The sequence below is a fragment of the Motacilla alba genome, chromosome 2 (assembly GCF_015832195.1).
Source record: "Motacilla alba alba isolate MOTALB_02 chromosome 2, Motacilla_alba_V1.0_pri, whole genome shotgun sequence".
Classification (NCBI taxonomy): domain Eukaryota; kingdom Metazoa; phylum Chordata; class Aves; order Passeriformes; family Motacillidae; genus Motacilla; species Motacilla alba.
The window spans coordinates 64,752,968-64,765,166 of NC_052017.1; the positions used below are offsets into that span (position 1 = coordinate 64,752,968).

Consider the following 12,199-nt stretch of genomic DNA (forward strand, 5'->3'; position numbering starts at 1 on the left):
TGTGTCTCCATCCCTGCCAGAGCTTCAGAGTGACTCAGGGTTTGTCCAACCTGCCATGCACAGCTGTGATGAATTCCAGCTGCTGGGAGCAGCATAAAGGTGGCAGAACCTTTTCCCACAAAAAAAAAAAAGTTAACAGCCAGAGAGATTTTCAGCCGCAAGGACCTTTGCCTGTGAATCTTGTCAGCTTCCTTGCCACCTCCATAGCCTATCAACAAATCAACTAGGTTTTTCTTTCACAGGCCATTACATTTCCCACTTCTTTCTTTGGCACAAGGCAAAAACAGTCACAGAGGCTTCCCAAGCTGAGCTGAAGACATGTCTGCACACACAGCTACAAGTGAGGAAAATGCCCCTTGTTTTCACTCTCTACCCGACACATGACAGCCTGTTACACAAAATCAGCAGCAAAACTCCCCCCTACTTTTGCAAAAGAATAACCCAACCCAAAATTTATGTAACTCTGCAACTAATCTTTGGTAATCTTGAGCAAGGCATTTAAATCCAGGGAATAAGCCTATTCTTCTCATCCCCCCCACCCCCCCCCCCCCCAGTCTATCTGTAAAGTAAAAAGGGAAACAAAGAGAAGCAAAGTTCACAGCCTTGTGATTTTTCCTTTTGACCAGAGCAAAGTGGCATCGTGTCTCGAGACTGCTCTGAAATAAACCCTCCTGCCTTGCCTTATCCCATGCACTGAGCACCTTAAGAGAAAAGCTGCTTTCAGAGCAGCTGTCAGTTGCTCCTGGCTGAAGGATGGAAATCTCTACTCTCGCCACGTACCACTGCCTTGCTTTTGTCTGGTACTTTTTCGTTGCCTATTCCATCACACACGTAAAAACAGAGGAGCGGCCATCTGAAGTGTTCCTTTACGGTGGGCAGTGGAAATATTTGACAGTCCTCAATCTGGTAAGCAAATCATGTTGTACAGTGATACCAATATGTCTGTTTGTTTGTCTGCCATCTGCGCCTCAAGACATATGCAGCTGGTGTATTTGCTGCTGTTAAACTGCTTCCTTTGGTGGTTTTTACCCCAAAGGAAACTAAGGAGGGATCTGTGCTTGTGCTGTGAAATGTATTCACAGGTTTCATGCAGAAAGAATATTGACTGGTGAGATGCTTGGTTTTCAGAAAGTACTTCAAAGCTAGCTGCCTCCTTGTAAAAGAGACATTGTCAGTGAGGAGAAGGACAGAAAAGTGGAGGTATGTCCTGCCAGGACACATACAAGTTTGATGCCTGTTTTCTAACCTTTGATTCAAAACATTTCAACACTGCTTGGAGTTTTACTTTAATTTTTTAAATAGGCTTTCATGTCCTCTAAATTACAGGAAAAGTTAAACAAAGCAGAGCACCATGCTAATTTAGCCATTCAGGGTACCTGCTTTGTTTGACAATCAGTTGAGAACACAAGGGAAAGAAATTCCAGCCTGTGGAGAGAGGTGCTTGTGACATTATTACATGAGTTTCAGCAGTGCTTTCAACTGGTTGTACATTTCCTAAAAGCACACAGAAAAGGAGAGACTGTAATGTTCTAATGTGCTATCATTTCACATGATAGAAATCAAAGTGAAAGTACAGGAGATACCCAGGGGAGAAGGCTTGTTCAGAGTCCAAGGCATTCATCAGCAGCTTGGGGAAGTAGTGCTGGTGGAGTGGAAAGACCAGGCTTGTGGAGATGTTTCCTATGAGGGAAAAATTTCCAGCACAGTTGCTAATTTGAAGGATGACCACAGGGACCTACATAGCCTTTCACCCATTGTGTGTGACCATCAGAGTTAAATTCCAGAGGGAGGTCTGGTCTGGGGCATGTTTGTCTCTACTTTTACCCTTCAGAAGGAGACATCCTATGCTGGATGTCATCCTATGCCTACCCTATGGAAGGCTAAAGGCTCCCTAGCTCCAAGTGGGGCTTTTGGAGACCTTCAGGGAGATGGGGAATTTGGTTCTCTTCCATTCTCAGCCATTCTGTGACTCTGTGAAACATTTGCAACCAAGAGGCAGTGAATGGCAAGTAAAGTGACCACAACAACCCAGGGATTCTCGTAGACCCAGTCCTCTCCTCAGTGGCCAAGCCAGCTGTGGAAGGATGAGGACACATATATATCACTGCAGTCGGGTGGCATTTGTACTGCTAATTGCGATGGTGCCTGTTTATCAGTATTGCCATTTTTGACCCCGCTAAAATACAACCCATACTTTCAGGTAAACCAGCAACTCCACCCCCATCCCCTGGCACCATTATAATGAGATTTACCACCCAGCTCTAAAGCATGAGATCAAAAGGACAGAGCAAGTAACCAATCTCCCAGTATTTTGGGATGAAGAAATACTCACTGAAATTGTCATCCAGCTTCCCTTAGTGACCAGCAGTGGATGGTCAGGGAAAGGTTGCACAAGGCAAGAGCATGTACAAGCATAACTGAAGTTTCCACAGCTTAACTATCCCACTAGCATACCCAGCCAAAAAATAAATCCAGGCCAAGGTAGCTAATATCCATTCAAAGCCTTCCTTTCATCTATCTAAAGGAAAAACATGCCTGTTCATACTTCTGGTACTTTCCCTATCCTGTGCCATGAGGCAAATGTGCCTTGGGTGAAAGAGCAGTTCATTTTGTTGGTGTAAACCCGCTTCCTTGACAGCTGAGCTGGATGCCTCATTATTTCTGTGTTGTAATTTAATCATCCATCCCTGTTCACATTTTCTTTGCCACTCATTAGAGTGGCATTAGATTATCCTCTCAGTTACTGTTTTCTGCAGGCCGGAAGTCCAAACCTCTTTCATTTCTCTTCACAAAGGGTTGCTTGTCATTAAAACATCCATGTCACCCTTTGCAGCAGTTTGTCAAGTTTCAGGAGGGAGTAGGTGGGGCAGGCCACAGTGGTCAAGTTATGAGCATATATGGGTTGAGACAGTGGCCTAAAGGTGTTTCCTTGTTTGTAGTTTAATTCTTCTTGGCTGCTCTGAACTCTCTATTTGTCTTTTTGGATCACTGGTAGGCAAGGAGACAGCAAGTTGAGAGAGCAATCCACACTAAGACTAATATTTCTTTACTGGATGGTGACAGCTAATATAGAACCCACTGTTAAAAAATATATAATTGAAGCTGTTTTTTAATTTTTTCTGAAATGCTTTACATTGCACTTATCAACACTGATTTTTCCCTACTATTTGATCGCTCAGGCACTCAGTATCCTGAGATTCTTTGGCAATTTTATAGTCAGATTGCTTTGACAGGGAAAAAAACCCCATCAGATTCACAAAAGTGTACCGCCTCAGTATTTGCTCCCTTTGCCAGCTCATTTACAGATCTGCTGAACAGCTCAGGTTTTATTAAATCTCCATGAGTGAGGGCTCTTTCTCCACTTCCAATGTCACCAGTCCTTTGACTCCCAAATTTTAATCACTCATTGATTTGATCCCAATGCTAAAATGGAGCTGCCAGCCAACAGAAAAATGGTTTGGGCTGAAAATATTGCCTATCTCATGCAGAAAATGTGGCAGTGGGAAAGGGTGTGCAAAATTACTCCTTCATGGATAGCAGCCCTTCTTCTTCAGAGATTTATTTATTTCAAGAAAGGATTGCCAAAAAATAAAGAGGCATTAGGGAAAGAAATGCTGTAAGCCCCCCTTCTCCTACTGAACTGGGTAGCATTTTTTGGTAAAGCAGCAGCAAAAAGGTGGCAAATGGTTCTTGGGCATATAAAAGAGGAAGAGCATGAGAAGACAACATACTGTCCCACATACTGTGGTGCTCTCTGTGGGGCTCCACTGGACTTAAAGGACTCATCTCATGGTCTGGCATTAAGCCACTGCCTGTTGTTGCTGAGGAACATCGAGGAACAAGAGGTGCCTGTCAACCACACTTGTCCATTGGGTGCACATCCAACACACTGAATTTTGCTCAAGCTGGACCGAAAAAAAGCCCTAGAACACACCTGGGGATGTCAGGAGTTATGGCCATGGGGAAGAAGAGCAGGCAAAAGCTTCACACTGGGCTGTTCTGGTTCAGTGGATCTGCTGTGCTGGGCCGGCCTGGGCAGTGCCTTGGAGGCCTCCCCAGAGCCAGGAACACAGAGACAGCCTTTGTCCAGCTCTTCTGCCTGTGTCCTGCCAGACTGGGATTGCCTGCCTTCTGGCACTGGCTGTCTGAATCACTTGGAAATTTTCCCTCCAAAATTTCTCTTATTTCTTTGGAATAGCATTTAAAAATTTCTTTCTGTGAAAAACCGCTCTGGCCACCTCACTGTGATCTGAAATAGAAATACTGGGAAAAGTAACATTTTCTGGGGATGGAAATGCTGCTTTTCTCCCAGTTTTGCTGGAGAGATGCTGGAAGAATTCCTTCTAGATATGACCCTCTTTTAGCACCTCATTCAATTCCTTGCTAGTCATGTGGCTCTCCCAAGAGAGCTACATCTCTGACATTGCTTCAGATTCATCTTCTTGATGATCATAGCAATCAAGATTCAGTAAGGAAATATTTTTGTAGGGGGAAAAAAAGGATAAGTGGGCTTTGTATCAAAGAGGTTCATTGACCCATTATTGAAGAAGCAGAAATGACATATAAAACCAGTTTTGTATTAATTTCATTGATCTGTGACACAAAACAGTGCAAGCGGAATCATTCATTGCCTGAAATATCTGAGCTCATAAAAATCTGCTCACTGCTGTAAATCCATTAGTAAATCACTGCATAATGAGCACACTGCACCTTTAAAAACTATTAATTGCGTTCCTGCCCCAGTTTATTCCTTACGCTTTTGTCTTTCATATTGGAAATACTCTTCAATTGTCCTGAAAGCTGCTTTGTATTTACTACAGAATGGGCCCAGTATTTAATAAAGATATTTTCCAAGACACTATCGTGTGAATGGATGTGTGTCTACACTAAATGCTGTCTTTTATTTCTAATAACTTGCTCAGAATATTGGATTTATTCCTCCCTAAAGGGCAGAGCTTTGAGCCGGAATTATTTGTACTAGTTGGAGATTTCAATATACACATATGGCAAGATCTTATACACAAAAGTAAATCATGTCAGGTTAGTTAAACAGAAACACCCTTTTGATCACTGCACCAGATAAAAATTGAGCTTTGTCTTTGTCACTGTGAGTCTCAGTTTGGAAAATGGATCTTGCCAAATTAAATGTTTCTACAGCACCCAGCACCATGGAACTCTGCAGGGTCTAGAGGGGAAAGCAGCCTCTCTCCAGCAGGGATAATCATATCCATATTCTCCTCTTTGGGTTAATCATTAGCTTTCTGAATGCTTCCAGTCTTCCTTCTGTTCGTGTAGGAACACTTTAGGGAATCCTTTCTATTTACAGCCAGTGGATTTATATTCCATGAGCGCCTGCAATGGATTTGTGAGTGCCAGCACTGCTGCTTGGGAAATTCACACGACATCTGGAATAATTTGATGTTTTCACTTTTTTTTTTTTTAATGTCAACATTTTCCCTTTAATGAAGGGCTACAAGATTTGGATGCACCTTTCTTACAAGAATAACCCCAGTGGGTTTGGAGCTCGGATTTTAATCTACTGGGGGTGCACAATGCCAGACTGGGCAGTACTAGGGATGATCCTAGCTAAGTTCAGTTTTCTGGTTTGAAAATTACTTGTATAACTTTCCATTGCTCTTGGAAATACAGGGTGATCACTAAATTGTCTGAAACACCTTTGAAACTATGGTGATGAACAAGAGTAGAGTTACAGCAGCACAAATCCAAGCTCCTGAGGCTGAGGTCAAACTTCTTCAGGAGTTGTTCTTCTCTGTGTTTAGCCAGAGAAATGGGTCAGGTTACACATTCAGATAAGAATTTTCCATACAGAAGATAACATTGTCCTCCCCTGTGTATATACAGAATATTTACCAGGCTGAGAATGTGGCTGTTTTGGGACTGTTTCTTTTCAGTAATGTTTATTTTAGTTAATTTTGAAGCGGGGAAAGAAGCAGCCTATCCCTGTCCCATGATTAATGTAAGGCTGACCATGAACAAGATAATAATAGCCCCATCCTCTGGGAACCAGGCTTCTCCCTAACTGCTTTATTGGCAATTAGTCACCATGTGTCACTGGACTGTCACCACCCTCACGTTCATTTTTCATGCTTTTTACAGAAAGTTACTGCTGACTCTACAGGGTGTAACAAGAGCTTCTGTTTATTACCAGGCTTTTCTAAACTCTTCGAGGACTCGGTATTGGTGTCTTGGTGAGGCCAAGGATTGGGACAGACATTTGGGCTGAACCTCTGTTTGTGTCTAAGTACACTGCATCCCAGCACGGACTTTACTGAACCAGACCCATGACTTGGAGGGCTGAATCCCTACTGACTGAAAAAGTGCCTTCTAATTGTGATAATGGGGAGGGAAAATCACCCTTGAAAGAGCTGCTTTGGGTGCCTCAAAACTGAACAAAAACTTATGTGGGTTCTGATGAAGCTGCTTGGGTTTTTTTATGTAAAGATATGTCTGTTCACCCTAGGCCTTGATAGGAAACGTGGCTTTGCAGCTGAGCTGGGTGATGCACAACCTCTGATACCTGGTCCTGGATGACCCTGGGCCAGTTACCTAGCCTGTGTCAGCATCTCCCTGCCTCCACTGCCGTGGGTCTGCACTGCAAGAGGGACAATCCAGCAGTGGTACTTACTGACGTGGCTCTCTGGGCTGTGGAAAGGATAGGGAAAGAAGACTCTATCTTTTCCCTGTGCTGGGAAGAAACAAAATATTTGGGGATGGTTGCAGATTAGTGCAAACTATGGTAATTTTGTTGCCCACGAAGACTCCGTCTCTGGAAACTAAAGCTTGCAGAAGCCCTTGTTTGACAACAGGCATGGTGATGGTGAAATCATAGTCTCCTCCTCCCCTCATACATTTTGATAATAAAGGAATTTCTGATGGAAAAACATTGCACTAATCCTGTCCCCTCCCAAGCACCACCCTTTTCAGCTTCTTCAGAAACTGATGAAATAACCAGCCACAACTTCAGAGAGTTTGCTCTAAATAAATATCTGAGTCAGAGTAAGATCATGGCAAAAGAGATCTCATCCTGAAAGCTGTAGCCCTCTTTCCATTTAAGCATCACTAGCTGATCCAGTGTTTGCAGTAGGCTGCATTTCCCATATTGCATGTGACAACCCAGCCTTAAAAAGAAAAGGCCACCCCATGAGTTAAGTGAACGGAATTGACTTGGTGCTAAATGTAAGACAGTGGGAGTATTTTTCTGTAAGGTTCTATTCTGCCTTTGCGTGTCTGACAAATCTGGTTCATCTTGATCTGCTGTGTAGTATTAGGAGAGAAAATAAAGCAATTGGAAAAGCAATATTGGTTTAAACCACAGTAATATGACAATTTTACACATAATTTGGAGAACTCTGTTTTGTTGCTGTGCATGTATCTGATTCTTTACCAAATCCCCCTAGAGTCCTTTCCAAAAAATCCCACCCTCACTACCTATAAATGATTTAAAGAAAGAAGGACAAAAACTTCAAAACACTACCTCCCAATCCTAAAATTCATTAGTTATAAATAGTTTCATTTAAACTTAAGTAAAACTTCATTTTTAGTTGGTGACGTCTGGATCTTTGCTTCTAAGCTCTTGAAATCCTTTCTTGAATCCCTTTGTATGCAGCAAAAGAGGTTCTGGTTTTGTAACTTCTGCACCTAATTCTCACCTTAGATAATTTTGAGCTACTTGACACTGAGATCAATTGCACTGTGAGTCCCTAGAAAGAAGAACCTGTGTTGGCTAAATAGAAAAGCTATCTAGCAATTGCTTTACAGGAAAAATGTCCTGGTATAATTTGTTCTCTCCTGCTCAGATATATCCAGTGGTCAACCATTAACATAGGAAGTGTGATGGAGCTGGCTTTCAACATGTCCCTTCACTCCACCCATCTGAATCACATCACACATCTCTGTTTAATCTATTAACTGAGATACTGTTAAACTTATCTCCTGACCAACTTCATTTAATCAGTTTGGGTTAGTAAAAGAGATTTAGCCAACAACTATTTCCCTCACACAGGCTTGCAGCTCATGAACAAAACAGCTCCCTGAAGAGCAAGAACAGATTTCATTGAGGAACATGCTAATGAAAGCTGGATGAGTTTCCCTCATTAGGTGTAATTACTTTAGGTTTTGCAGGCTGTCTTCTATGGGGTGTCCTTCCTGGCTGATGTGTTGAGACTAATTAAGAAACTGCGATGTGCTAAGTGCATAATTTCCAGCAGAGACCTTCTTTTCAGTGTCCTGGCTTTCCCAGTGTCCACAGTAAGTACCCTTTGTCTCGGTATGTGAAAATAATGTTAGCATAAATGATTAGGGGTGTATAGTAACAAAAGTATGTGTATGAAATAGATAAGAACGAAGGGCTTTCCTTTACCACTGACTTTGGAATGGATTTGGACCATTTAGAAGAAGAAACAATGCTGAGCCTGTCGTCGTTGAGAGCAAAGCCTCTTGCACAAACATGAGGGTTGCTGTCCTCAAGTGGACACAGATTGACCCCAAAAGGGTGAATGAGGTGTAACCTCTCTGTTAATCTCACGGTCCAAATAGCTGTGGATTTATCAACTTAGAGCTTTTCTCTAAAGGGCAGCACAGGTCAGGAGGACACAAGAGGGTACCTAAGAGGCAGCAAAACCTCACATCTCCTTCTTTGATGCCAGACTAACTTTAAATAAGTACTGGAGAGAAACAGATTCACGGAAAAAATAATTATAGTCACAGCCTACGTCAGATTCATCATGGATCATCTACTCCCTCACAGACAATGCTGTTTATCAAAATGCCGTGGGCTGGACAGGAACTGATGGGTTATTTTTACATGTAGGTATGCTCTGTGAGAGTGATGCTGCAGGCACCACTGAATCTCAGAGGGCTGAGAAACACTGCTTAAACATGTTCCACAAGCAGCTCAGCTAGCTGGCTCCATAAAAAAAGCCCTGCCAGGGATGGAGACAGAGTGTTCACTATGCTGCCCTCATATCCTGCCAGGCATCCTCATCATGCCCACAGGACTGTGGCACAGGCTCACTCTTCCAGCATCTCACACCCCTGATTTCTAGCCCCAAGAACAAAGTGTGCTCAAATCCAAAGCCAGGCCAAAGATTGCAAATCAGCTCCCAGGTATCAGTAACTGATACCAGGGATCATTTCCTCCAGTTAAGTTGTCCCACTATAATTCCTGATCTATTAGGGGGAAAAAAAATGGGTGCCCACAGTGTGCAGCTTTCACCTGCAGTTTAGGAATTAGGCTTATGAGATGTGAAGTTAAAGGGTAAGTTTATGTGAACTGCCTTATCAAGATCTGTTTTTACTTTCTTACTGAGCAAAACAAAGGCTTAACAGACAGCCCCTTGAGGAGAACTACTTGACCATCAAAAGCTCCTATCTGCAAAGGGAAAGGGAAAGAGGAAAAAAAAAGCAGCAGCTAATCTCAGATTCCACAGAAAATGTCAGTGTTGGCAGTTTATAAAGCAGGTTTTTTTTTCCCTCTCAGTATCAACACAGAACACTGCATCTCTGAGTAAATGTGAGATAACATGACTTTATCTGGCAGTGTCATCATTTTTCATGTAAAAAAAGCATGGAGACATTTTGCCTTCTCAGAAATGAAAGCACTAATCAAATCCTATCAGTTATGTTTGTCTTCCATTTTTAAATCTCTTTCATTTTGCATTTTGGTTCCAGTTTGTGTGTATATCCTTTTGGACACTGTATACCTACAACCGAGAGCTGGTTTACCCCAAAAGCCTTGATGGAGTCATCCCGCTCTGGTTAAATCATGCTATGGTGAGTAAGAAACACCTCAGCCTCTTGCAGAGAAAAGGGAGACTTTGCAACATGTACCCCACCACTGCATTGTGCCATTTTTCCAGAAGAGCTTCACAGCTTTTCCGTTCTCACCTCCTCCTTCCGGCTTATCTGAATCTGATGTTGAGCTGTATGCAGCAATCAGATGCATGTGCTTGAAGCTGCCTCATGAAGCCTTTTAGCACACAAGGAACGTCAGTTAATCGGTGCTTGTCAAACCTCTGAAGTCAATGAAATGATGTGTAGTCATAAGGAAAGAAAATCTCACTTATTGTAGCTCAAAAAAGAAATTGTGTCTGCTAGCAGAAGTCACTGAAACACAAAATGGCTGTGAATGCAACAAAGCAGCCCTTAATTTTTAAAAAAGGTGAAATAACAAAAGACAATCTGACAGCTCTACAGCTAATAAGCTAATGTGTGCACAGCTTTGAATAGCTGGATTGCAATGATTGTTTACAGATTTTCTATAAATACTTTCCAGATTTCTCCTTCATTTGCTCTGGCCGTTTTTATGATGTGTTGAATAATCACATATTTCTCATCAGTCAAGTGAAAGGAGGCTGACAGTAACATGGAAACTGTGGGTGGATTGCAAGGTCAGGGAGGCCTCGTGGGACGAATGGGAAGTGGGAGAGAAGGGAGAGGTTCAGTTCTAGGCTGAATCAGAGAAGCCAAAAAGTATGAAATAATCACACAGAAGACTCATTTCTCTCCAGACTTCATTTCTTAAGAACAGTGCCTTGCCATCCACTGCAATGGATGTACCCAGTGAGTGTTGAAGGTAAATCTGGGAGGGTTTGGGGTGCCTGGCTGAGGATAGCTCAAGGTTTGAGCAGCCCCTTGATTTAGACAGGTGCATTCAGAGTCGTGTGACTGGAATCCAAACACACAGACTCATGTCCGCGTTGCTGATACCCGAGTGGTGAACCACAGCCATCATGCACTTTTAACCTCATCACCTGCTCTCTGTCCACCAATTCATTTCCACCAGGATCTTTCTGTGGCTGTCCAAACCTCTGCACAGGTACAAAAGGGCTCTGCTCTTTCTGAAAACCATCATCCATCAAAATGGAAGATTCTTCATGTCCTCAGCATCATGCTGGTTTCAGGTCCAAGATTTAGTAAGGGCAACTGGTTTAAAATCCTCTCAGGGGTGGAGGTGCTGAGCAAGGGGGGAGGGGGGAGTAGCACAAAGTGAAGCTCAGAGAAGATAGGCTTTGCTGCTTGTTTTAATCCTGGCTCACAGCTGAGAATTTGCCCTTTCCATTTCCACATTTGTTTATGACATCAGAAGGTTGAGAGGTGTTAGGGTGTACATTTTTATTTCATGTGCAAGAACTCTTTGCAGGAACCCCTCAAACATATCAGCTATAACATCTTCTTACCTTACCTACATCTACATTTCATAACAGAGTCATTTTGACTACAACAAAAAGCTTTTCTGTATCAGAAATGTCAAAAACAGGTGTTAAAAAAGGAAAAACATTTCTTTCTGAAAATTATTTTGACGAGAGAGAAACTTCACATAAAGTAAACCTCTATCACAACCTGATATTTTATCTCTAAAGCTGTTAATACACTGCAGACATCTTGTGCTTGACAGTTCCTGGGTAGGAAATTTTCCTTCCAGTCACTATCAAGCATAAAACATCTGCCACTAGCATAGACTGATCCCTGCTATTGACAATTCTTGTGTTTTAGAACACCTTTCAATAGGTGCCTTCAGGCTCAGCTGAGGCATTTCCTTCTTCCAACACAAAATATCTGCTGGAGACACTAGGGAGATCCAGGGACATACCAACACTTTAAGGGACAATCTCCAAGTTCTGATTGCCAAGCAGACACTTTTTCTTTGGGTTCCTTTCCTTGCATATTGCTATTACATTATGGCTCTGAGATTACAGGCATTTCATGGCAGATTGAAGCAGCATGTAGCTGGCTTTGGAGGAAAAAGACATGGGTGTATCAGTAGCAACCATCAGTGCCATATCATTTGCAGTGGGAGTACTGTTTTTTTTTAATCTCAGTCTATTTTCATGTTGTACATAGGGAAAGCATATGTTGTTATGTAACTGTAGAGTGAACCTAAGAAATAACCATGCAAACCCACTTCAGGAATACTGAGCTCCTTGGCTTTGTAGTGATGCTGCGGCATCTTCCTTGCAGAAATGAGTAACAATTTTTGTCCTCACATGAACTGCTCTTGCAGTGGGAAAGGGTTGTTGTTGCCCACCTGGTAGCCCAGAGTTGCAGAGTGAGCACTATAATTTAGCCATGTTTTTGCACTCTGAACAGAAACATTTTGTTTTGCAGATGGGATGGTTAATGTAGAAAGGAATTTTGCTCATAGTTGAAGGAGACCAAATATTCCAGACTATCTAAGTTT

At 42.4% G+C, this 12,199-nt stretch overlaps 1 protein-coding gene across 2 annotated transcripts in view; it reads left to right on the plus strand.

The window, feature by feature from the left end:
* The first annotated feature begins 560 nt into the window (after positions 1-560).
* Positions 561-12,199, plus strand: part of LOC119698051 (androgen dependent TFPI regulating protein) — a 29,672-nt gene continuing 18,033 nt past the window's right edge. The window contains exons 1-3 of one of the 2 annotated variants that reach the window (XM_038129507.1): positions 566-906; positions 8,134-8,268; positions 9,691-9,792. In XM_038129507.1, coding sequence (XP_037985435.1) covers positions 754-906; positions 8,134-8,268; positions 9,691-9,792 — 390 coding nt within the window. In that variant the 5' untranslated portion in view covers positions 566-753. Of the gene's footprint in view, positions 907-8,133; positions 8,269-9,690; positions 9,793-12,199 lie in introns of both variants that reach the window. The other variant, XM_038129508.1, reaches the window with a different exon arrangement.